The sequence below is a fragment of the Rousettus aegyptiacus genome, unplaced genomic scaffold (genome assembly GCF_014176215.1).
Source record: "Rousettus aegyptiacus isolate mRouAeg1 unplaced genomic scaffold, mRouAeg1.p scaffold_m13_p_10, whole genome shotgun sequence".
In the NCBI taxonomy this organism is placed as follows: domain Eukaryota; kingdom Metazoa; phylum Chordata; class Mammalia; order Chiroptera; family Pteropodidae; genus Rousettus; species Rousettus aegyptiacus.
The window spans coordinates 2,133,798-2,159,623 of NW_023416285.1; the positions used below are offsets into that span (position 1 = coordinate 2,133,798).

At 65.4% G+C, this 25,826-nt stretch overlaps 1 protein-coding gene across 11 annotated transcripts in view; it reads left to right on the plus strand.

Moving 5' to 3' along the window:
- The first annotated feature begins 217 nt into the window (after positions 1-217).
- Positions 218-25,826, plus strand: part of ABLIM2 (actin binding LIM protein family member 2) — a 97,089-nt gene continuing 71,480 nt past the window's right edge. For 10 of the 11 annotated variants that reach the window (XM_016127122.2, XM_016127123.2, XM_016127125.2 and 7 more), the window contains exons 1-2: positions 904-1,003; positions 24,743-24,886. In XM_016127122.2, coding sequence (XP_015982608.1) covers positions 994-1,003; positions 24,743-24,886 — 154 coding nt within the window. In that variant the 5' untranslated portion in view covers positions 904-993. Of the gene's footprint in view, positions 363-903; positions 1,004-24,742; positions 24,887-25,826 lie in introns of those variants that run through there. The other variant, XM_036227466.1, reaches the window with a different exon arrangement.

Below are 25,826 nucleotides of genomic sequence, written 5' to 3' on the forward strand. Positions count from 1 at the left end.
GCCCTTATTGGGGCTCCAGTCCCGCTGTACCCAGGAGCTCTGTACCTCTGCAACCCCTTTTCATCAGTACCAGGCACCAGCGAGGTCCATCTGCTCTCCGCCCCCCCCACCCTCGCCCCCGGGCCCTCCCTCTCCTGTACCATGCCCGGTGCTGGGCGCCTGACGTCACAGAGGGCAATTAGTCACTGCAGGAGGGCTGGGGCCGGGGCCTGCCCTGAGGGAAGGGGACATGCCGCCTCCCTGGGTGCTGCCCTAGCCAGACCAAGGCGCCAGTCGAAGCGGCGCGCCTGGAACTTGGGGTGTGCGGCCCTAGATCTGGAGTCGGGAGCCCTGCGCCCGGATCTCAAGCTTCGCCGGGGAAGGTGGGCAAATCCTGCGGCGTCCCGCTTCCGCCTCAGCTTTCCCCTCGGCGCTCTGGGGAAGGAGGGGGTTGGCTCAGGTGTGCAAGACCCCTCGCAGCTGCACGACTCAGCTAGAGCTGCACCAAGCTCGCTTTCCCCTCGGGCGCCCACCTCGCCACTCAGGGTTCCCAAGAGCTGGCACCAGCCAGGCCTCCAGCTAGGCCTCCAGCCAGGCCGCGGTGACAGGTCCGTAGAGACCCACGAGTGGCTGCGGGAGGCCGCAGAGGCGTCGTCCGTTTGCGCACGCCCGAGACGCGCGGCCTGCCGGGACTTGCGGTCCTTCAGTGCGGCGGTCGGGGCGCGGAGGCGGGGCGGCGGGGGCGGGGCGCCTACACTTCCCAGGGTGCGCCCCGCCGGCGGCACGGCGGGCGGTCTGGGGGCGGGGCGGGGGCGGGGCGGGCGGTCTGGGGGCGGGGCGGGGGCGGGGCCGGCGCGCCGAGGGGCTGCGGCGAAGCTGCGGGCAGGCGCGGCTGTTCGCGGAGCCGCCGACGCGCGCACCGGCCGGCGATTGCGCGGCCAGGCGCCGCACCTGCGGGCAGGAGTGTCGCGCCGCAGCAGCACCGGGACTGCCGGCCTCCGAGCTGCTGCTGCGATGAGTGCAGGTGAGTGTGGGGACCGGGGGCCGGCGCGGCCCGGAGCTGGGTCGCGGCGCAGCAAGGGCTGAGGGAGCTGCACCTGCAGCACAGTGAAATCGCCCAGCGGCTCCACCCAACTTTTGCGCCAGGGTCTTGCAGTCCCCAGCGTCCGTCGCGTAGCACCCTGGCCCTGAGCCCCCGGAGCGTAGCTCTACTGCGCGGGCTAGAGACCCCCTTGCCACCGTGCCAGCTGGGGTGGAAGGCGTCACTCCTTCGCTTTGCACTGGGGCTGGGGGTCGCCGCCGGCTGCACGGGGCGGCCAGGGTCTGGGCAAGGTCCAGGGCCGCCACAGACCCTGACTGTAAGAGCCATGATGGTGACACGGGGGGCTTTGCAGCAGGGGACGCCGCCCTTGCGCGGCCCCTGCAGAGCGCAGGTCCTGGGCCGGGGGCGATCCCTGACGCCCTGGGCTCGCCTGCGGCATATTTGGGGGCGCGGAGCCGGCAGGTGTGTGTGGCTTGCCCGGATCTCCGCGCGTCGTCTCTGGCGCGTCACCCCTGCTGCCTCCTGCGCCGCACCCACCAGATATGACCGCCTCTGTGCGGCGCTGGAAAATCCCACGTCGCCACAAGCCGGCCCCGCCTCGTTCGCTTGGGGAAACTGAGACCAGGCGGCCTGGTTTTGAGAGCCTCTTGGGGCCCGGCCTCTGGGCGAGGGCTTGTCTGAACATTCCGTGGTGGGGAGGGGCTGGCACCCCTTTTCTCGGGGTGCGACTTAGGCTCACGCGCTGTAGTCACTCGCTCCGCTCCCACGGCGGGGCGGGGACTCTGAGCCGGGTGCTCCCTGGCTCCTCGTTCCTTCCTGAGCCGGTCTCTCCACACTGCAGTGTGGCCCTTGGCCACAGTGTGAAAACGAGTGGGCCAGGGGGTGGATCAGACTGGGGGGTGTGTGTGCAGGTAGTGAGCACTCACTGTGTGCTCTCCGCCTGAGGGGGCAGTGTTTCCAGGCCCCCCCCCCAGGGGAAATCACCTCCCTCCCAACCCAGGAAGGGGGGGCAGCACCTGCGGAGTGGCGGTGGGCGCTGGGACAGTGGCTGAGGCAAACGGCAGGTGGTGGGAGGCGGAATTCTCCGGAAGAGGGTTTCCGAAACGGCCAGCCTGCTACGTGCAGGCGGCCTGGGAGCAGGGTACCCCCGGTCTCTTAGGCTCTCCGGACACGTCTATCTAATGGGAGGTGGGGGTAATGGTGGGGTGCACACAGGGTAATCGGGGGCTTTCTGTGACCGTAATTGATACCCGTGGCCTGCCTGTCATCAGGGAGCACCCTGGAAGGAGCCATGTTGCCTCCCACCCCCACCTTGGTGGCCGTCCTGGAGGCGGGGTATGCGGGCACAGGGGCCATGGGGGTCATGGCCGGAAAGAGCAAGGGGACTGGGGTTTGAACCGTGCTGCCCACCTGGTGGTCGGGCACGTCGTGGCACCTTCCCGAGCTGGCTTCCTGGCGCACAGAAGCAGTATTGCTGGCTCCTTGGAGAGGGTAAGGTGCGAGTGAGAAACCCTGCACGCAGTAGGTCCATAACAGCTCGTGATGGACGTTGCTAGATGGTCAAGTTCACCTTGGTCTTCCTGAGTTAATTCGGCCCGTCAGAGGTGGCAGTGAGCAAGTTCTGCTGTCCACCTGTCCCTCATGCCCCAGATCTGTCCCCAGCCCATTATTTGCATAGCAGTCATTTTCTCTACACTCATGGCGGGGGACAGCAGTGTGGTCCCTTGTCCCTGGCACTTGGCGCCAATATCTGGCCACTGTGCACAACTCGCAAGTCAGGGGCTTCTGCCATCGAGGGCAGGCCCCCCGTGGCCCTCCCCGTGGAAGGCCGGCATCACCCTGGAGCTCGGCGCCAGCAGGTGTGGCTGGGCACATGTGGTCCAGTCTCCACCTGCCCAGATGGGCCGGACAGTCAAAGCTCGAGGCACGTGGGCAACCTCCCCTTCGGGAGGCTCCCCCTCAGGAGTATCCCCAGACCGAGAGCAAGGGCACCTTCGAGAGGGCTCGGGTGGCAGCGAGGCCCCGTGCAGGTGCCACTCATGTTCCGTGTTGATTTCGAGTGGCCAGAGAAATCGCAGGGGATGGCGTCCTGCACCGGAAGGCCTGGATCCAGGTCCAGTGCACCAGCTGTGGGTTCCCCGCGCCTCAGTCTCCCCACCGTGTGGGGGGGATGCCCTCGGCCTCGCCTGCCATGCTGGCCCACACACGGTGGGACCTGGGCAATGAGGACGAGTGTGGTGGCGGCTTCATGATGTGGTCACAACGGGACAAGGCGGGGCACAGGAAAGGGCTGGGACGGGGAGGGGCCCTGTACCAGCTCTGCCACTGACGGGCCTGGGTCCTGGACCCATCGTCTCCAATGCTGATGTCCCCTGCAGGTCCGGGAGGCGGGATCCCCCGGGGGTCAGAGGTTCTAGAGGGCTCTGCCGCTCTGCCAGGGCCACCCCAGCAGGGCTCCGGAGTAAGACCAGGCCTTAAACTGTAGCGCTTTATCTCTCACACCTCGGAGGCTGGAGGTCCGAGGGCAAGGTGTGGGCAGGGTTCGTCCTCCGCCGCCTCTCGCCTTGGCGTGCAGATGGCCACCTTCTCCCCGTGTCCCCACGTGGCCGTCCCTCTGTGTGTGTCTGCATCCTGACCTCTTCTTTTAAGGTCACCAGGCATGTTTGGATTACAGCCCATCCCTATGACCTCATTTTACTTTAATCACCTCTACGAAGGGCTTATCTCCAAGCGCAGTCACATTCTGAGGTCCCGGGGGTCAGGGTTTCAACATGTGGATTTGTGGGGAACACATTTCAGCCCGTGACAGGTGGAGAGCCCGGGTAGGCGGCTCAGCCAACTTCTGTTCCCACGGCTGCTGTGCTAGCATCACGGAGCCGGAAGGGACCTGGGGGGGTGCCCCAGCACACACCAAACACACCCGCCCGCCCAGAGGGGAAACCGAGGCCCAGGGAAGGACAAGCAGCTGTCCAGGGTCAAGGAGAGGACGTGGCAGAGCCAGAACCTGAGCCCTCGTCCCCGACACTGGTTGGCGCAGGGCCCGGCATCTGGGACAGAGACGTAGCCCTTCACCTAAGCCAAGCGCGGGCAGGGACGTGGCCACAGCGATGGTCCCCTCTGAAAAGCGAGGAACCGCCCGAATGCGGAGGGGTGTGGCAGGACACGGGCCATGCGATCGTCCGTTCAGTCAGCAAACGTTCCCTACGCGCCTACTGTGTGCCAAGCCCGGCTCCCGGCCCCGGAGTCAGCAGTGGACAAGAAGAAACAAAACTCCGTATTCTTCTGAAACCTGCTTTCTGGGGGCGGGGCGGGGGAGCATTGAAAAACAGCGTGTGAGAGGTTTAGACGTCAGGAGAAAGCGCTGAACAGAAGTTTACTTAGGGAACCGCTGAGGACAGAAATCGCATATCTTAACCGATCTCAGCTCTGCAGAAACGGCAGGGGGAGGAGGCCGGCAGGGGGAGGAGGCCGGACCGACAGGTGTCAGGTGCGAGCTGGGCCGCCCACGGAGGCGGGAGGAGCGGGCCGGCTTTCCCGTCCTCGGCTTCGTCCCTTGCCTGATGTTCCAAGCTTTTCTCTTACCACGAAGAATCCAGGGGACGCGAGGAAGCCTCGGCTCGCGGCCCGGTTTAGAAGTCCGTGGCTCGTGACTCGGTGAGAGGCGCCGTTCTGCAAGGCCACTGTCCCTCGGCTGGGAAGGACAGCACCGTGGAGCGTCGCGCAGGGAGAGGTGCCGGCGCCGTTTCCCCGTGTGACTCCACCCGAGTCCGGTGCAGCAGAAGACAAATCGTCCGGACCCTGAAACTCGTCAGGAATGGCATCTGGAAGGACAGTCGTCACCCAGGAACCAGCCGCCGCCTCGGCCTGGGCGTCACCGAGCTCCGAACCGGGTTCCCCGACATCAGGGCCAGCTCCCAGTTGGCCACCCGAGACCCTGGCTTATTTCTGGTTCCTGTCAATGGAGTAGTTTGGGGGTAGATGGCGTACTTTCTGGTATCAAGTCCTGAGTTTGAAAAACTCATGTAAAGTCCAGTCCTACTGTCCCAGAAAGGGGAGTGTGGCTGTCCCGTATGCAGAAGTTGCCTGGGCACTCGGACCCTCCAGGGCGCCGTCTGGGGTCTGGGTCAGTGTCTGGGGGAGACCTGCAAGTCCAGCTGGTCAGGGGAGGGGTCCAGCCTGTGTGGGGGGGTGTCCCCCACTGGCCCTCGGCCTGGCCCAGCCGCAGTCGTCACAGCAGCGACTACCCGAGGCCTGACCCCAGACCCCTCCTCTGCGGGACCGGCTTCCTCGTGTGCCTCGCCGTGCCGCTGCCTCGGCGGGACGAGGCAGGGCCGCCCCCGAACTCGGGTCTCTTGGGCGCAGACCCCAGCTCCGCCACTCGCCGGCATCGTCGGTCGCGAGGCCCCTCTGTGCTTCCAGTGCCACCTCCCCTGGGGTCTTCCTGGGGACCGAGGGTGCCCAGCGCCTGGCAGTTACGCTATGGGGAAACGTGGGTGGCGTTCGCGTGGCAGCCCGTGCTTCCCGATGACGTCCCCAGGCTCTCGTGAGATGCCGCGGGGACTGGCCAGGTGCGTGGCCAGGTGCGTGCCAGCTGCCATGCCGTCCCCGAGCAGCGGCCTGGCGGCTGCAGGTACAGGACAGAGCCGCCCGAGCACGGCGTCTCCGCTTACGTGGTGTTTCCACCGCCGCTGCTGCTCGGGTGTCGGGGGCACCCTGCTCCGGTGTCACGGCAGCCGTGCCCCACGGGGAGGGCCCTGGGGGCCCAGGCCTGGCTGGAGGCCCCTGGGATCCTCACCGCGCGTGGCCCCACCGTGCGGCTTCAGCTTGTCCTCCCGTCGCTGGTCCTGCTCCTGCCCCCTCCCCGCCCAGCCCGGCCCAGCCCTGTTCCCAGTTTCCGTCCTGTCCCCAGAGCCCACCCCGCCCTCCGCCGCAGTGGCCTCCCTGTGCGTCTGGGACACCATCCTGCTCAGTCCGCCTGTGCGCGGCGCCCGCCGCACCTCCGCGGGCTTCGGTCTCTTCGTGCCGAGGATGAGGTTTGGAGAGATGATCTGGCAACACGATCCAGCCAGCAGAACGAGAAACCTGCGCCCAGCGCCACTGCCGAGCACAGCGCACTGGTTCCCCCTGCTGGGCGGCTGTGCCCAGGGCGGGGCTGGGCGGGGCCCCCCCGCGCGCCCCCTGCGTCAGCTCCTCCACGAACACCTGTCCAGCGGATGGAGGGACGAGGGCCGGGCTCAGGCCCTCGCCTCGCGCTCAGCCTCCCCGTCTGTGGGCCGTCATTCTGGGTCGAGGGCTCAGCCCCAAGCCTGTCAGACCCCCTGCTCCACCTCGGACTGCAGCCCCAGGATCTTACTGAAAATGACGTCTCCAAGTCTCCAGCTGGTGCTGCACTTGGGTATGAAGTTCCTTCTTGGCGTGGCAAGGACCACCCCCGAGGCGCTCTTCAGCTCAGCAGCGAATTTCAAATGCTTGACGATGACCCGGTCCCCGCATCCTGTGGCTGTTTCATTTCAGGGTCCCGTGTGACTGGGGACTTGGGTGCAGGAGGCCAACCCAGGGAGTGAGTGAGTGAGGAGTGGGGACCCAGGAGGGGGCGTCGGATGGGGGAGCAGCCACTCCCCGTGTGATGCTCCGCAATGCTGGCATTCCCAGGCGCAGGACGGGGGTGCGGTGGGTCGCACCGTCTGGAATGCTCACCGAGGCACGGATTCTCGTGCTCCCTCTGCGGACCTGCCCGCCCTGAGCTCTGAGGCGCCTGGACCCCCAGCGTCAGGGTCGTCGTGAGTCGCCCACATTGCCGGCTCTGGAGGTCTAGCTCTGGGGGCACCCCGGGCCGTGGGGAGCCCAAGTCCAGCAGTCCGACTCTCCGTGCTGAGTGAGCCCAGGTTGGCTCACGGGCCTTTGAGGCCCCCTGGCGGTTCTGATCCAGGGGATCCCCTCCAGCTCTGAGACTGGGCCTCATCTGCCTAGCTCGAGGAGACGTCGTGGGGTGAAGACTCACAATTACCAATTCCCTCCACTCATCCGCTCTGCTAGGAAATCGGGAAATGTGCCGTGTGCGCCAGGCACCTCCCTGGCTCTGATGGGTTCGGGGGCGGGGTGTTGCAGCATGGGCTCGGGGTGCAGTGCGCACTTGGGGTGCAGCGCAGGGCAGGCGTGGGGTGCAGCATGGGTTTGGGGTGCAGCGCGGGGCAGGCGTGGGTGCAGCATGGGTTTGGGGTGCAGCGCGGGGCAGGCGTGGGTGCAGCATGGGTTTGGGGTGCAGCGCGGGGCAGGCGTGGGTGCAGCATGGGTTTGGGGTGCAGCGCGGGGCAGGCGTGGGTGCAGCATGGGTTTGGGGTGCAGCGCGGGGCAGGCGTGGGGTGCAGCACAGGCGTGAGGTGTAACGAGGGTGGGCAGTGACTGCGCGTGCTGAGAAACGGAGAGCGGGGACCGCGGTTGGTGCTCCCCAGGCTGCCCAGAATCCAGTCGGGGGTCCCCCCAGACACGATCGCTCTCCCTGCCAGCCCTCTTATCCCGCCTGCTGATTCTCTCCCCTCTGGCCACTCTGGGCCCCTCTGAGCCCTGCGAGGCTACCTGAGAACTTCGTCTGCCAGGTGAGCTGCCTCTCCCCTTCCTCCCTCGGCCCCCATCGCCCCACACCCCACAATCCCTCTCTGCCTGTGCCTTTGCTGAGCAGCTTGCTTGGGGCACAGTGGGAGGCCCAGCCAGCAGTCTTTGAAGGAACTAAGAGGAGTTAAAGCACCCAGTAACGTAGGGGGCACCGGACGCTCTGAGGGGGCACATCGCGCCCAGCCACAGAGCGCTGGGTGAGCAGATGGCTCTCTGCCCGTAGCAGCGGCTCCCGAACCCTTAGGGCTGGGGACCCCGGCCGTGCAGACTTATTGAGGACCCGCAATAGCTTTTGTCGAAGTGGGCTGTGTTGATATTTACGGTATTAAAAATCAAAATGGGGAAATCCTAAAATATTTGTTAATTCATTGAAGCAGAATAGTAGGTCTTTGTATGTTACCATGTGAGCCTTTTCAGCGAACAGACCGGCATTGCTGGACAGTTTGGCAAATCTCATTAATATCTGGCTTAATGGACGGCAGCTGGAGTCCCACGTCTGGTCTGTGTTCGGTCAGCCGTGAGGTCACCCGTCCTGTGGCCTCCGGACAGTTCCGTTGGACTCTCGGGAGAGAACAGAGTCAACAGGAAAATCACATCTTAATCTCATTATGAAAGTGGTTTTGGCCCGGCCGACCCCTGACCGGGTCTCGGGGGGTCCCCAGGGGTCCCCAGACCACACTTTGAGACCTTCTGCAAGAGGATGGACTATGATGCAGTTATTAAGGTGACTGTGAAGGATTCGTAACACGCGTGTGTCCGTGCTGCTGGCAAGTGAGGTGTGCAGGATCCAGGATTTTACACACACTTTCCTCTCTCCAAAACATGCAGGAAAAAGACACTAGAAGAAAAATCATCAAAGTGCCGCAGGGCCAGGGGCAGCGCCCCCTTTCCCCCGAACGCTTTGCTGTTTAATTTTTTCCTGCTGACTCATTGTGAGACATGCAGGGGCAGGGTTTTCTCCAGGAGGCTTGATCGGAGAGCAGCTGTCACTGGCGCCGGCCACTGGTGCGGAGGGACAGCACTGGCTATTTTGGGAGGTGACCCTCCCCATGGAGCCAGGGCCGTGAGTGGCATCGATATGTTACTGGCGCAGGAATTGGACACGTGTCTGAGCACACGCGTGTGAGCACACGTGCACGCCGTTGCGGTGACTCGACAGTGAATGAGAGCGAGTTGCCCTAGAGAGAGTCGAGTTACGCTGGGCATCGGGAGCCGGTCTGAGGGTCTGTGTCCCCAGCTGGGATGCCTGCACCCCGTGGGCTCTGGCAGAGAGCTCAATCTATGCAGGTGTGCGCCTGAACCTCAGGAGCCCTGGCCCCCACCCCGCTGCCCACCGAGCTCCCATCTCCAGGGAGCAATTGATTTACCAAATGAAGATCAATGTCTGTCATTTACGGGGCGTCTGGCAGCGCCAGGCGTGGGGGAGGGGCTGGGCAGGCTCCACCTCCGCTGCCACAGGTCCCTGTGGGATGGGGCTGTTTTGCAGATGAGGGCGTTCAGAGTGGGAGGCGGTGTGACCCGCCCAAGGTCACGTGGCTGGTAAAGGCGGGGCGGCGGGGTTCAGCCCGGCCTGCCCAGCTCCCCGGACACCCCCATGCTGCCTCCCCCGAGGGCACGTGTCTCCCTGCTGGTGCTTCTGGGAACCGGGGAGCATCGGCGCACTTTCCCGAGAGCTCCGGCTTCTCTTCTCGGCGAGAGGCTCCCGTGGGTGGTGGGACCGGCGGTTGCAGCCGCGGTGACGCCGCTGGACGAGGGTCACTCACTTAGCCCCTCGGCTCCGCCGCAGTGGCCGCCGTGACTGCCCGCGTTACAGTGGGGACACGGAGAAGCCTCCCCTGAGTCCCCAGCTGGTCACCGTAAAGTGGCATTTGATCTCAGGTAGCCTCTTTCCAGAGTCCGGGCGTCTGCTGCATGCCCCCCTCCCTCACCCCGCCGCCCCCCCACCTGCATCGAATGTGGGCGGCGCCATCCGGCTCTCCCGGGAGCCTCAGGCTCCTGCACACCTCGCCCGGCACCGAGCCTGGCGCCTGCTCGGGGGCCGCCTGGCCTGGGACGAGATGTCAGCACCAGGGAGCCGTGGTGGGGACGACATCCTGACGGCTGATGGAGACGCCCCCCCACTTTCTTACTTAAAACAGGACCCACGGCTTCCGGCTTCCGAGGCGGAGGCCGGGGTCTTGGGGGTCATTCTGCCCCCACCTCAAGGCGCAGGCCCCGCCCCACCCCACCCCCACCCGCCGATGCCTGGCTCTGAGCTTGGACTCCACCCCGTCCCCCGACTCTGAGGGGTACCCCCGCAGACCAGCAGGAGAGCTCAGCAGGGCTCTGCTCCGGATGTGGGGGTGGGCTCGCCCACCTCCTAGCCATGTGTCAGCCTGCAGGAGGCGGGGTGTCTTCCCCCTGAACTGCCCTCCAGGTCCTATGTCCTCTGTGAGGACCTGCCTCTCCCTGGGGTGACTGACGCCGGGAAGGACACCCCCTTCTCAGAAGACCCCCCCTCCCGAAGGCAGGCTCCCACTCTGGGTCTTAGGGACAGTCGCAGCCTCTAACGCGCAGCCACAGCAGAGGTGGTGGCGGACGTGGTGCGTATCCATCCGCTGGTCAGGTGCCGAGGTGACTCCGATGGCTCCTCCCCGAGCTCCCAGCCTAATGAGGATGGCAGACAGTGCACAAGGAAAACACACGTGGAGAAAGCGCTTCTCAGGGAGACTGTGGGGACAGAGAAGGCAGTTAGTGAACCCGCTGTGAGAGAGAAATCCTGGCAGGCTTCCCGGAGGAGGTGACAGCAACCAAGTAGGTGTTAGCCAAACAAAGCAATGGGACAAGGACATCCGGCAACAGGTGGAGAACCCCGGAGGCGAGGGCGGAGGGAGCGTCTGTGCCTCTGCCCCAGGCTGGGCCCTGGGCAAGGTACTGGGCACACGCACGGCCCCACAGCCCGCCTGCCTCTCGTGCCCTGTGGTCCCCTGGCCCCTAGCATGGCGCCTTGCTAGCAGTGGGTGCTCAGTGACGATGCGAGGAGCCGTGAGCCTCAGCACCTGGAGAGGAGAGGCAGAGAGGGAGCCTGGAGACGGTGGCTCTGCGAAATGCAGGCTCCCGGGCGTTCCGGCAGGGCTGGGGAAATGCCCGGGCATGTGCACTTCCAGGGCCGTGCCGGGCCGACCCGCCCGGAGGACCCCGGCCCCGTGATCGGGGGTGCTGGGCCTGGCCCTTGGGAGGGCAGGGGCCCGAGGGCGAGCGCCACCCTCCTCCAGCTGTGCAGGGGGGAGGGCCCGGGGTGCCGGCGAGGCCCCTGGTCCGGAAGCCCGGGCCCCTCCCTCCCACACAGCCGAGTCGCCCGCCACCCACACCCCTTGTGTCATTTCATTCGGGGCTCGCAGATGGCATGGGGCAGAGTGGCCTCTCGGGCTTTATAACATCTCGTTACATCCGGCAGCTCTTCAGGCCCTGGGGTGGCGAGCGTGATCCATGGTGACGGGGACACGTGCCCGGGGCCTCCGGGGTGGAGGGCCGGGGCAGACGGCCACAGCGCTCACCCACGCGTTGGTGCCCTCGGTACCTGGCTCAGCCGGGCGATGTCGCGGTGGCAAGATGAGGCCCGTGGGGTCCCTGTTCCCCGGAAGTGCTGAGACCCTGGCAGCAGCCCGGCCACACTGTCCCAGTTCAGGGAAAGGGGGTCAGGCCAGGAATAGAATCTCCTGTTTCCCACAGCACCACCTGACTCGGGGCCGCAGCCGCCGGGAGAGGGGACGGCTCGCGCGGCCGGGGTCTGCGGGCACTCGGCCGCCTGCTGGCCGCTGCTGCTCCATCCCGTGTCCATGATGACAGGGCTGCTCGGTGCTCAGGCTGCAGGGTCGGAGGTTCAGAAGGCTTGGCCCTGAGCGTGTGGGCGGAAGAAATTTCAAGGCTCTGGATACGGCCGGCCGGCCGGTGCCGCTAGCACGTTGTGGCAGATTCTCCTTTCCCTTAGGACTCGAAGACCTTCTCTGAGTAGAAGCCTCTGTCGTGTGCCCTCCCCGCAGCGGCCTGAGGCAGCGGAGTGATGTGACATTCATCACCTGCTCGAGCAAACCGGCCAAACGGCACTCATGTTTGTCAAAGGCCACCTCCCTGGGCGACGGGAGGTGAATTGCAGGGGGTGCTCTGAAGGAGGCCCACGGGGCCGCTGTCCATCCAGGAGGAAGACAGGCTGGGGATGGACTGCGGGCAAGGCTGGGCCCGACGCATGGGCCCGGGAACCCATGGGGTTGCAGCTCACGTTTGCTGGGGTCCATTACTCTGCTGAGCCCTTGCGTGTCTCTTACTGGCTTTGGGTTTCCCCAGAATCCTCAGAAATACTTCGGGCTCCAGGGATTGAGGGGAACAGGGCGGCCGAGGTCACGGCCGGCACAAGGCAAAGCTGTGGCCTGAGCCCGGGGCCGCCTGTGCCCAGCCCAGGCCCGTCCTGCTCTGTGGGGTTGGGGAAGGGGCTGGGGCAGGGCCCTTCAGCCGAGCTTGAGATCAGGTGTACTGACCTTGGGGACGTGTCCCCAGGGCAGCAGGCGTTGACATTGACCTCAATGAGAAAAGAGGCCTCTCTTCGCCCTGCCCTGGGCTGGGCCGAACGAGGTGCGTCGGGCTGGGTGGCACCCCTGGGATGCGGGGACTGACACTCAGAGACAAGGAACAGGCGATCGGCTGTGTGTGTTGCAGGTGTGTGTGCAGGTGTGCGTGCAGGTGTGCGTGCGCATGTGTGTGCAGGTGTGCGATTATGCCTGTGCGCATATGTGCGCACATGCATGTGTGCATGTGTGTATGCACATGTATGTATATGTGCACGTGGGTGTATGTGTGTTGCAGGTGCGTGTATGGACATGCATGAGTGCATGTCCACACATGCACACGTGTGCACATGTGCGCATGCGTGCACCACATGTGCATGTGTGACAAGTGTGCATGCATGCACACACATGCGCACATGTGCGCAGTGCACACACGACTGCATTATGCGCACATGTCATGTGCATGTATGCATGTGTGCGCATGTGTGCGTGTGTTTGCGCATTTGCATGTATGAGTGCATGTGTTGCAGATGTGTGCATGCATGAATGCATGCGTGCACGTGTCCATGCATGCACACGTGTGTGCGTGCATGTGTGAGTGTGTGCATGCGTGTGTTTGCCAGGTCTGAGTACGGATGGGGAGCAGGTCTGGGAGAGGAGAGGGTCGCCTCCATTGCAAAGCCAGGTGTTCTAAGCCCAAGGTCTGTCTGTCACTCAGTTGCCTCCCAGAGTCCGTGAGGGTCAAGGGGCAGCTCGTGCCCTGTCCTAGCTCCGCCGGCATCGTTTTCTTCATCAGTTTCCCACCAACTTTTTATTTTGAAAAGTGTCGAGCGCGTAGAGGAGGTGGGGGAGGGACGTACAGCAGAGCAAGCAGCTCGCGCCGCTCCGTGTGCCTGTGCCGGCGCCGGCATTTCGCAGCGTTCGGCCCTTTCGCTCCCTTTTCTGACCCATTTCAGAGTGAGTCGCATCCTGGCGCTTCGCCCTCTGGGGGCCCAGCGCACTTGGGCACCAGAGCGTCGCCCGCGTCCAGCCCACGGGCCCACCCCCGCCCCGGGCATCCTTCCAGACGCCGTTTGTCTTTTCCCCGCCAGGAGCCAGTCTAGGACCGCACACCGCGGTCCGTTATCTTGTCTCGGCGTCTGTCATCACCTTTATTCTAGAATGTTCTTCCCGCTTTTCCCCTTCTCTTCTTTTGTGTCCCGCTGAGGGCCATCCCACCGTCTGGCTCGGGCTTGTCCTTGGTGACGGGATCCAGGACGAGCCTTTCTGGCGAGAGGCTGCCTGGGTGACTCGCAGGCCCCTCGGGAGGCACGTGGGTCCCGTGTGCTCTCCGGTGTTCCTCACGCCCTGTGTGCGCCCAGTGGAGGTGGGAATTCTCACACGTGCGTCTGCACCATGCGCACAGACCCGTGAGAACTGTTCCTGGAGGCGGAGCTGGTAGACGGGAGTGACCGCTGCTTGCCCAGCGGTGGCCCCAATGTACACCCTTCCCAAAGGAGCACGAGAGCCCCTCGTCCCCGACCCCTCCTAGCCCAGTCAGTCTTTCCACATTTGCCCAACGGATGGGGGCCGGGCGCCTCCCCGCTCTCCCTCCTCGGTCCTCGGGCGCCCGCGAACATTCGTCCACATTTCCAGGCCGTTGGCGTTTCTGTGAATTTCCTGTTCCCGCCTTTGCTTATTTTCCTGTGGGGCTGCTCGCCTGAGTTGTGGACTCAGGAGGCGGGTAGGGGAGGCGGCTGTGTTTAGTCAGGCAGGGTGACGAATCGCTCTTGATCCGAGCGTGGGGTGGCATTGCCGACGGGGCCTGGGAGGGGGTGGGGGCGGTGGGGAGGGCGGGGACGTCGGAGGCGGCGTGCAGGTGTGTTGTGGGGCACGGTGGCAGAGGAGGGTGGGGGTCTCTGAATGGGGACGCAGAAGCTCCGTCTGACGACGAGCCCCGCCTGTGACGTCTGCGATCCCGCAGCAGCCGGCTCCTGGTGGATTCCTCGGGGGTCCCTGTGTGTTCTCTACCTCAGGGGGCGCCAGACCCGTGGCTAAAGCCCTCACGCCGGAACCTCCGGATAAGGTTCGACTTGGACATAGGGCCGCCGCAGGTGTAACTCGGTAGGATGAGGTCACGCGGGGTAGGCTGGGCCCTGATCCACCATGACAAGAGGAGGGGAGGACGCAGACAGACAGAGAGGATGGCCACGTGACCACAGAGGCAGAGGCTGAAGCGGCTACAGGCCAAGGAGCACCAGTTACCCCCAGAGCTGGAAGAAGCAGGAAGTGGCCCTCCCCTGCGGGTTTCGGAGGGAGCCCGGCCCTGCCAGCCCCGCGACGCGGGACCTCCAGCCTCGGGAACCGGGAAAGAGTATACTTCTGCTGTTGAAGCCCCTGGTGTACGGTCTTCTGTTATGGCGGCCACGGGGAACTAATAGTCAGGAATGGGGAACGGTGCCAGTTACCAAGTGCCCACCCTGCACCAGGCGAGGGCCAGGCAGCTGTCACATATCTTCTCTCATGTGGTGTACCCACTGTCCGGCAGGCAGGCACCCCATCTCCAGAGGAGGAAACCGAGGCTCGGGGGAGGTAAAGCCTGAGGGCCAAGGTCACACAGCTGCTGAGCGATGGAGCTGGTGGCAAACCTAAGTCTCGCAGGGTTGCAGAAGGTGAGCCAGCCCCCGGGGTGAGGGTATCGGGCATGACACGTGGCACAGGTGGGGGTGGGGAGTGGTGAGTGGAAGAGGACGCAACGAGCATGGCATTCTCTCTTCAGACCGTGAGGTCCAGGAGGGGCGTCCAGGCGGGGCATCCAGGCGGGGCGTCCAGGCGGGGCGTCCAGGCGGGGCGTCCAGGCGGGGCGTCCAGGCGGGGCGTCCAGGTGGGATGTCCAGGAGGGGCGTCCAGGCGGGGCGTCCAGGCAGGGCGTCCAGGTGGGATGTCCAGGAGGGGTGTCCAGGCGGGGCGTCCAGGAGGGGCGTCCAGGAGGGGCGTCCAGGTGGGGCGTCCAGGAGGGGCGTCCAGGAGGGGCGTCCGGCCCGCAGCTGGCGCTAGGGGTTGAGTGCTTGAGAGAGGCAGAGGCTGGGCCTTGGGAACCCTTGCCCAGGGACCAGATGTCTCAGGTCCCTCCAGACCTAAATTTTCACGTCCCTGAAGGAGTGTTGGTGTCTTCCTGGCTGTGAAGTCACCTTGAAGAGCCATCTCTCCGTCCGCCGTGACTCTCGTTTCTTCCTCATCTGAGAGGCCCTGGCAAATGCAGCGAGTGGGCGTTGCCAGCGGCAGCCGCGTGGCCGGTGGGCAGCGCGGGGCCGGTGGGCAGCGCGGGGCCATCACAGTGAGATGGGGTGCGATGTGGAGCAGGGGCTGTGCCGGGAGGAGCGGGGCCAGGAAACACCCGCGTGCGGATGGAGCTCAGGGCAGTGGCGGGGCGACCGAGGCCACCTGGACTGCGCACTCCCTGTGCTTTGTGGCCACTTCCCAAGCCACCTGATGCGCCAGACTGCTCGTGAAATGCAGGCTGCTGTGTGGGCGGCAGGGGGAGGACTGTCCATGAGGCCTCGTGGCCGGGACCTCCTCGAGTCGGGGGCCCTTCCAGGTACCTGTCGGTCCTGCCCCCTTCCCACGTGCAGAAAGAGCAGAATTCTGTCTTTTTAAATGATCGTTCCACTCGGGTCCCCACCCTGGCGGGGGTACAGGTGTAGGGTTAGGATAGAACTTCCTATGCTGCAGGTGGTGACCCATTTGTGGGGACGAAATCAGATTAGTGGGTCACAGCAGTGTCTGTTATGTAAGAAGCTGAATAGAGCAATAGCAGAGCACGTGACGAGGAATCAGGGGAAGTACCGTTCGATGGAAAATTCTGTTACATGTTTACGCATCGTATAAACTGTTGCCGCGTGTGGTAGGCTTAAAAATGGCCCCTGTAAAATGTATCAGGTCCTCATTCTGGCTCCTGTGAGTGGTGCCTGATTTGGGGGGAAAAAAAGAGATTTTGCAGACGGGATTAAGTTCAGGATGCCGGTGTGGAGATGATCCTGGATTATGGGCCGAGCCCTAAAATGCCAAAGAGAGAGGTGACGGTTACCGACAGACACACAGAGGAGAAGGCCGTGTGACCCGGGAGGCGGAGGTGGGGGAGACGCAGCCGCAGGCCGAGGGTGCCGGGGGCCACCAGGAGCTGGAAGAGGCAGGAATAGGGCGCCCCGCAGCCCCTGGAGGGAGGCAGCCCTGCCGACACCTGCACTTCAGCCCGCGAGACCCATGCTGCCCCTCATGCCGGGGGCCTCCTTCCCAAGTCTCAGTTTCCCCTCTGGCACACCGGGGCTGTGCAGGGGGTTAAGTAGACCCCCCAAAATTCGTGCTCACCTGAAACCTTAGCGTGTGACCTATTTGGAATAAGGGTCTTTGCCGATGTACTGGTGATGAGGACAGAGATGAGGTCGTCCTGGCTTGTACAGGTGGCCCTGACCCCGACGGCCAGTGTCCGCATAGGACGCAGGAAAGGACACACAGGCCCCCGGGGAGGAGGCCACGTGAAGACGGAGGCAGAAGCTGGAGCGATGTGGCCACAAGCGTGCGAGTGGCCGGGGCCACCAGAAGCCAGAGGAGGCGGGAAGGGCCCTCCCCTGGAGCCTCCGGGGGGAGGGGGCGCTGCTGACCCCTGGCGTCAGACTTCCGGCCGGCCCCAGGACCGCGAGAGCAGAACGGGCTGCTGTGGAAGCCCCGCCGTGGCTTGTGGGGAGCCCAGGACGCCGGCGCAGGCCGAAACGCCCCCACGTTGGGGGCGCGGGAGCCCGCTCACGCTGTGCCCGGCGCGCGGGGCAGGGCGCGGTCCCGGCCCCGGCCCCCTCCCTCCCACCTCCATGTGTCTTTTCACAGTCCCCTTCCCGGACTCCGGGGAAACAGGTGTGCCTTTGGAGCGTGGCAGGAGGCTATTTCAGTGCGCCGGAAGGGGGAGGCCCTGCCCCTCCCCGGGGAACGAGGGCACAGCTGCCACGTGACCCTCTGGCGTGCCCCAGTCCCTGTGCTGGCCACAGAGGCTCTCCCACCAGCCCAGCTGCTGCCCGCGGCCTCCACGGGCGCCCGCCCTCCGCGAGGAGCTCCATGGGGATGCCCGAAGGAGAGGCAGGTAAGGCCCGGCTGCGCTTTGCGCCGAGACCGTCCGGCTGGGGAGGAAGGCGTGTTCTCTGAGAAGAAGCCTTGAGCCCGAGGAATGAGCTCTGGGGCCCTGATGACCAGAGACGGTCTCAGCACTGCCGTCCGGTGAATGCAGTGAGGGCCAGCACATAGGCACACCGACTGCCTGTCGGGCCTTGGGACTTCCTCCTAAGGGCTCCGGTGGCAGCCCTGCAGAGTGACCCCATTTTACGGACGAGCAAGCTGAGACCCAGGAAGGGCAGGTGGCGAGAGTCGGAGCTGAGCGGGGCTCCAGTGCCCTCTGACCCCAGTGTTCCCTCTCATCCCTCTGTTCCCTCCTCTCTCGTTTTCAAGGCGATGGTCGTCCGTCAGGGCCGATTTCGCTCCCCAGGGACCATCCGGCAGTGGCTGGAGGCATTTTGGTGGTCACGGCTTGGGGAGCGGGTGCCCCGGGCACTGAGGGGTGGAGGCTGGGGCTCGCTGCGTGGGACAGCCCCGCAGTGACGAGCCGTCCGGCCCTAAACATCACTTGAGCTGCGACTGAGGGACCTGCCTCGAGGAGGACGTCATAGGAACGCTGCTTCTCCCGGTGGTGACGGCCGGGGCTTAGGTTAGCAACCTCGAGTCCCCTCAGACCCCACCTGTTGACGAGGCGGCCTGCAGGGGGAGGGCGAGGAGGCTTCGGGGCACTAGAGGAGAGTGGACGAGAGACGAGGCCGAGAGAGGAGGAGGGCGGGGAGGCTGGACTCCCAAAAGCAAAGAGAGGTCGGGGTGCACAGGGGAGCCTCCCTGAGCCCGAGGCGTGGGGCTGGGGTCCTGCCTCCCGTGGGCTCCAGCCTCCGTCCCAGGCGCTCCCGCCATGTCCTCGGGCCCCTGCGCCAGCACGCCTCGATGACCCTGGGGCGCCGCCTCCCCGGCACCCGGCAGAGCCTGCCCCTCGCTGCTTTCCTGCTTTCTGGCTCGTGGGGTCTCTCCAGAGGTGGGGGCCGGGACGCCAGGCCCATCTCTTCCCGCCAGCACCTCACACCCCAGCACTTTGATTGGTGGAGGTGGCTCTGGGCTGGGGCAGTGGCCGTGACCTAGAAGCCCGACCAGCGAGCTTCAAGCCCTGACTCCGGCCTGGCCTCGCCGCGTCCTGGTCAGGGGGCTTCGCGCCCCCATCTGGAAAGGGGGTGGACTGCGGCCCCCCTTCCAGGGCGCTGTGGGCGCACATGGCAGACACTCCGCATTTGTTTCCCACGGCACGCAGCTGGGCGCTTCGCCAGCTGGCCTGGCTCGGCCCCGCGTTTGCCCCCACCCCTGGCCTGGCCGCACCAGCTGGGCGGCGGACTGAGTGGTTCTGGCAAGGCCAGCGGGTTCCCAGGGCTGCGGCCTGTGACGACGTCCCTTCCTCAAGTGGAGTTTCCATGCCGGGGGTGGGGGGTGGGCCTCCCGCTCCGCTGAGCACACACCGTCCTTCCCACCTGTCCTGCCGCACCCAGATGACGGCAGAGAGCAGACAGTAGCGATGAGAAAGATGGCAGAGGCCCAGCAACGTAAGCACCAAGGTTTCTGATGAAGACGCAGCACCTTGTGGTAAAAATAGCGGTAAAGGAAATGCGAGTCTATTTCTGTAAAGTTGCAGCCAGAGCCCAAACACACACACACCGAACAACAACGACACTCCCAGACGAGAACAGGGATGAGTCTTCGTGACCCGAGGTCAGGCAATGGTTTCTTAGACACGACCCCAAGAACCCCGGGAGCAGGAGAAGACACGGGTGCCCTGGATTTCATCAAAATCAAGCCTTCGTGCTGCAAAGCACGTTACAAAGAAAGTAAATCACAACTCGGAATGGGAGGTAGCGTTCTCCGATCGTGTGTTTGGTAAGGGGCTTGTGTGTAGACGATAGCAAACATCTCGTCACGAAAAGAAATCAAATTACGTGGGCAAGGGCCTGAGTAGACGCTTCCTGAAGGAGGTGTGCCGATGGCCACCAGGCGCGTGAAAACATGCTCAGCGTCGTCAGCCGTCAGGGAAGAGCCGGTGAACACCACAGCGAGATGCCTCCTCCCCCCGCGGGGACGGCTGTGGTCGGAGAGACGGGAGGAGCCGCGCCGGCGAGGACGCGGAGAGAGTGGACGCCGCTCCCTCGCGGCCGGCGGGGCTGGCGACGGGCGCGTCCGCGTCGCGAACCAGGGGCGGCCCTTCGAGGGGCTCAGCGTGGTGTCGCCACGCGACAGCAGTTTCCCCAGGAACCTACCCAGGGGACCTGCCGCCTGCCACGCAGAAGGGGCGAGCAGCGCGCCCCCAGCAGCGGGGTGGGAGCCACCCGCAGCCCCGCGCGGACGGGCGTTTGGCCGTCACCGGGGACGAAGCCCGGACCCGCGCGGCAGTGTGGCTGAGCCTTTAAAACATGCTGCGGAGGCAAAGAAGCCGGGCAGGAGACCCGCGTGGCAATGTCCGGGACGGGCAAAGGCGTGGGGACAGGCAGGGGGCCGGCGGCGGCTGCGGGGCGGGGAGGGGTGGCCATGGGTAAAGGGGTTTCTTCCGGGGGTGATGAAAGGGCCCTAAAATTGATGGTGGTGGTCGGCACGCGGCTCTGTGCATCCGCTGAGAGCTACCGTGTGACTGTGACGGGCGACCGCATGGCATCGACGCCGTGACTCCTCAGAAAGCACACGCCGAGCCAGCCGTGGCGGGGCCAGGAGGGGCTGCTTCCCAGCGGGGCGGAGGGGTCAGCGTAACCGGAGTCAGAGTGATGGGCGCACGGCAGGGTCCGGACGGCGGGCGGTGTCCTCCGGGGAGGTGGGACAGGAGACGGGGTGCAGGCGGCGGTGACCTCTCAGACTCCCTGCGGCCCTCCCGGCTGGACTCGAAGCCAAGGACCTCTGTGGGTGGTTTGGACTTGCTGATGCTGCCCATGGGGCGGCCCCCCGTCCAGGCGGGCGGTGTCTCCAGGTCGAGGCTACGGCCACGTCTGCAGAGGCACGGGCAGGAAGTGGGTGGCTGGGGACCCTGAATTGGCCAGCACACGCCTGGCTGCGTACTGGCGGGCCCTGCAGCCGGCCAGGCCCCCACGCCGGGGCGCCCCGGGGCTCAGGGCCCGGGGAGCGAGGGGCCGTGACAGATTCGCTCGGCCCTCACAGACCCTCTTGGCGGGAGGTGACAGTGGGCTCGGGGTCCTGTGGCTTGGGTTCGAGTCCCGGCCCTGCCGTTCGCCCACATCCAGCTCTGTGACCTGGGCCCTCAAGGGACACGGCTGAGCCCTGTGCCTGGCGCAGCCCCGGCCCAGGAGCCGGGCGGTGGTCCTCGCCCTGCCAGCACACTGCTCGGTGCTCACGTTAGGTTTAAGGGACATTTTGGGGACATCTGCTGTGTGCTGAGCTCTGGGCATTCGCCAAAGACCCAGACGAAGTCATGTGTTGATTCCGCAAGGCTGCCCTGGCCCGTGGCGGTGTGACACGGGGGACTTACAGACCGCGCCCTGGCCCGGCCGCAGACTCACAGGGCTCTGGCAGTGTGCCCTGTGGGGGGAGGGGCGGGGATGGGCCCAGATGCCCGCTAAGCCCTGACCTTCCGGAATGCGGCCCGCGGGGCCCTCCGCGCCTCCCCGGTCAGGAAGGGCGGCTCTTCCGGGATGAAACAGCACACCGCAGGGGCGTGGGCGGCCAGGGCGCCCAGCCCAGGCCCCGAAGCTCGAAGAGTCCCCGGAACTGCCAGGCGCTCGGGCCCAAGTCTGCCGGGAGCCCCCGGGGCCAGTCTGAGCTTCCGGAGGTGGGGTCTCTGCTCGTAGCCACCGTTCTCTCCCAGCTTCTGCCGCTGGAAGGAGACCGCAGGCACCCCCAAACGCAGGCACTCACCCCTGCCATGTCACTGTCCTCGACAAGCCCCTCGCCGAGGAGCCCAGAGCGGCGAGTGCGGGGGAGGACTCCGGAAGGCACGGGAACACGTCCCGAGATGCCGAGGGGACGTGGCCGCAGGGAGTGGGGACAGACACACGTCCAAACGGGCTGCACAGCAGTGTGACTGGCTCGTGTCGACTCAGCCCATCGCTCAAGCACCTGCCGGTGCCGGGCCGGGCTGGTGCTGGGCTCCGAGGGCAGCACGGAGCTGCCCGGCCTGGGGCGAGCGGGGGGGCAGGGTGGGCTCCTGCACCCGGCGGCCACTTTCCGTCACCCCTGGGGCCAGCCCTGGGCAGGGCGCAGAAGCCCAGGGGTGGGTCAGCCCCAGGAGGCCACAGTCTGGGCCCCGAGGTGCCGAGAGGCGGAAGGGGAAGTGGCCGCTTTGGGGACACGGATGTTTCTGGACTTACGTTCGGGTTACACCCCGATTAGCCCGTCCTCAGTTGAAAGTGTCAAGTCCAAAATGCGTTTACTATACCCCGCCCCCCGAACACCGGCGCTCGGCTGTCTCCTCCGCGTGCGCCTCGCTGAGCCGCCGTCGTGAAGTCGGCCGTGCGTCGGCGCCTCGCTAAGCCGGGCCCGTCTGCGGCAGGGGTTTCCACACACCCAGCGCCCCTGCGCCGTGCTCCAGCCCCACGTCCACTTCCGAGTCCTCCCCCCAGGACGGAGCCGGGCCGATGGCTGACCTTGGGGAGTGCAGGCTGGCCTTGGGGCCCCTCGAGGGCTCCCCGGGGTGGGGCTGCGTCTGCTCCAGCCAGGCGGGAGGGGGTGCCCACCACGTCTCCGGGTGGAGGACGGGCCTGAGCGTCGCACAGGCCCTCAGGCCGCCCGCTCGCGGGGCCCTCTCCGGGGCAGCGGCCTGGTCAGCGCAGCCCCCGGCACGTGCCGCCCGCTGCACCCCCACAGCACGGCGGGCGCCCGGCCACGTCACTGGCTTCTCGCATGTCCTCTCATCCGATCTGCACAGGAGCCCTGCACTTGGCCATGCTCGTCCCCACTTTATAAAGGAGGAAACCGAGGCTCCTCGAGGTCATGTGACCTGTCCAAGGTCGGCGGGGAGGACCTAGCCGGGATCAGCAGGGTCTGTCCTCCTTCCCCTCGCCCACCCTGCCACCCCACTGAGCTGGGCTGAAGCGCGAAGCCAAATCTCAGGCAATCTGCCGACGAGGCCGCCGTAGTGTGAGCAAGGTACGGCCCTCCGGGAACGCCTGGTCCCCTTCCTGGCTGCCCCGCCCTGAGCTGCAGGTCCGCCTGAGAGACCTGGAGAGGACCGAACCAGCCGCTGGTCCCCACACCAGCTACGTCCCCCACTTCCAGGGAGTCCAGACAGGGCCTCCTGAGAACAGGCTCCGATGCGCAGGTGCGAGAACTGAGGCCTCCCGGAGTTCTCCAAGGTCTCCCAGGTCACGCGGCTGCCCCGGGACGGCGGGTCCAAACCCGGCCTTGCTGGCTGTGTCCCAGCCCCTCGCAGCACGCGGCTCTTCCGGCTCCGCTCCTGGCGGCAGGAAAGAACCCCTCACACCCGAAGGGACCGTAGGGGAGGGGCCACAGCTCTCGTCAGCTCAGCCGGCCCTCGGACGCCGGAGCAAGCCACGTCCCTTCCTTGTGGGAGCAAGCTCGACGTGTTGACATCCCCCATAATAATGCCTCGGACTCCCAGCGGGGTCCCCCGGTGAGGGCATGTCATTATCACGGGGAGATTGAGTAGTCGCAGCCCTTGTGTGATGGATTCTTACCACTTGAGTTAACATTTTATTATCGCAGTCAAGGTCTTGTTACACGGTGCAGTGTCTACTTCTCACCACAAGAGGGCAGCACCACCACTCTCACTTGTGCCCAGAGATCCCAGGAGCCTCTACAGTAACCAGGAAACTGGTGACATCAGGCTGTGAGATCTCGAAAATGACAGTGGCTGTTGCATATTGAGCTCGTAGGACCTGCTGGACCCTGGGCTGGCATATTTTTGCCCCAGGTTCTAGCATCTCCTGGGGCAGGTGATGCGAGCAGAGGGTGGAGGGCAGGTGGACAGGCAGACGGAAGTCGGGAGTCCCTGGTCCCAGCACGTAGGAGGCGGGGCTGGGCGGTACCCAGGCCATCGGAGCCCGCAGCCTGCAGCGTGCCCAGGACTGTGGACGCTGACCCCAGCGTGGGTGGTCTGATGTTCACCTCGTCCTGGATTCGGGCCAGTTCCCAGCAGCTTAAGACCGTGGCTCGCCCGCCTGTGGAGAGACACAGGGCGCTGTTCTTTCTGCCTGTTGGATGAGAAGGTGCCCGCCTTGACCGTCTGGGCCCCCGCCCCCCGCAGTCTCAGTTCGACCTCGGACACGGACCAGGGTGACTCAGGGGCCCATCAGCCCCACGCGGGGCCCAGGTCCAGGGTCGTGCACAGCGTGAGCTGGTTACTCGCTGTCCGAGGCTTCAGGCCCCAACCCCAGCAGCTGGTTCTGCGCGGGATGCGTTGAATTCAAGCCCGGGAAAACTCGCCTCTGCCCGCTCCCATAGCTTCCACTAAGTAACAGACTTGGAGGCCTCTGCAGTTCCGTAGGAAAAAGGCGTGCGCGACATCGAACCCGGAGCCAGAAACCCCTCCGTAGCCACGGCCATGGACCCCAGACGGAGCCCACAGTCGTGCGGTCCTGTCCGCTGGTTTGTGCCCTGGCTCCTCCGGAGACGCGAGGAAGGTGTCGGCTGGGCCTGGGTGCAACTTGTCTCCCTGCACCTGCTTCTCCCAGGCAGGGGCCTCTCGTCCCCGACACCCGGCACCCCGCCTCCCCCTCATGCTGGGATCGGCAGGCCTTCTGGACGGCCACCCTGCTGACCCCAGCACGGCCTGGTCCCTCCTTCATGCCACCACCTGAGGGCAGGGATGCAGAGGACAGGGGCCCTGCTCTGGCCAGGCGGAGTTCTCAGGGGACGGGGACAGGTTGCCGACCTGATGGAGAAATGTGCTCCTCTGTCTGACATCCACCTGCTCCATTTTTACAGCCGTGGTGAGACCTCCTAGGTCTGGCGCTCCCCCGGTGCTAGTGTTAAGCTGAAGCGTGTACGTGCACGCGTGCATGTGTGTGTGCATGCGTGTGTGTGGATACGCCCACCTGTCAGGTGAAGCGTGGCAGGTTCTCCTGGGCCCTCCCTCCTCCCCTGGCCCCCCTGTGCTTCCAGCAGCCGGCGGGCAGCCCCCCTGGTTAGCGTACTTGCAGATGGTAGATCTCTGGGTATCCTGGCTGCAGAAAGGTGCTGAGTTCGCGGGGTCGGGGGTGTTCTGAGGCCTTGGGGGGGGGCCAAGTCATGCCGGGCCAAGGCGGCAGGGGGGTCAGCCACCCTTTCGGAGGATACCGTATTCCCTATCACTGCAGGTGTGCACACAGGGGTGGGGACAGGTCCGCTCACTGGGAGTTGACCGGATGGCCTCTGACCAGTTCCCACTGGCTTCCAAGGAGGAGATGCCCCTGACGCCCCGTGGGACCATGCTGGCGGGAGCGGGGCCCCGAGCCCTCGCACAGCGGCCGGCCTGCTCACCCGGGCTGGCCCGTCCACCCTCTAACATGCTCCTTTCCCCCGACAGTGTCGGAGCCCCAGGCCGTGCCCAGCCCCCCGGAGAAGCCGCCCGGCACGGCCATCCTGTGCGGCACCTGCGGAAATGCCTGCAGGGGTGAGGTGCTGCGCGTCCAGGACAAGCACTTCCACATCGCGTGCTTTGTCTGCAAAGGTGAGCGCGCGGCCTCCGTCCCGCTCTGCCTGGCGGCCGCAGGGCCATACTCCGGCCACGTCCCTGGCGAGCTCGCCCGGGAGTCCGGGATCCCGGAGGATCCTGCGTCCAGTCTTCAAACAACAGCGTGGCCTGCGTCTCTTATGGGTGTGGCACGGAAATCTCGGTCAGAGGACGTGGCCCAGGCCCCAGGCCGTGTCCTCGTCCAGCCCTACCCAGTGTCCAAGGGTTTGGGGCCAGTGGCCAGAGCAAAGCAGCCACTTGAGCCCCAGAGCCGGAAGGTCCTTGCTGGTGGCATGACCCCTACCATGTGGGTGCACGGGACCTACGTGGGGCCACGCTCGGGTCCCCCATCCCAGAGTAGAACGAGAACATGACAGTCATTCCAAACGGAAATGGCCTTTAATTTCTCTGATTGTAAAAAATATCGTGAAATATACACTCAATTCAAATATACTGAAAAGGGGAGAAACTGAAACAAAATAGGGGGCGAATCCGCCTGAGCCGCCTCCGCCTTCCTGCCCTGGCCGGGCCGCACGTCCAGCTGCGCGCGAATCCGTCCCGTGCAGGTGCGTTTAGTGCCCCGCACGTGGCATGGGGGAGGGGCGGGCAGCCAGAACCAGGCCGGGTCTGTCTGCAGCCCGGGGGCTTGCGTTTCAGAGGACCGTGTGGCGGGGCTGGAGCGAGCCGCGAGGTCACACCCGCCCTCCGAGGGCCAGAGGACCTCCTCCTAGGCATTCAGGGGTACATGTGACGTGAGCCCTAGTGACTTGGGTGTACCCTAGGAGATGAGGGCTTGCTTTTGGGCGCAGACGAAATTAGGATGCGTCCCGCATACGGGTCACGCATGCATCGCCGCGGCATTTGTTGACGTTGCGCGGCGCGTTCAGCCAGTGCCGGCCGTGCTCACCCCGCAGCGGGTCTCGGAGGCCTCGCATGT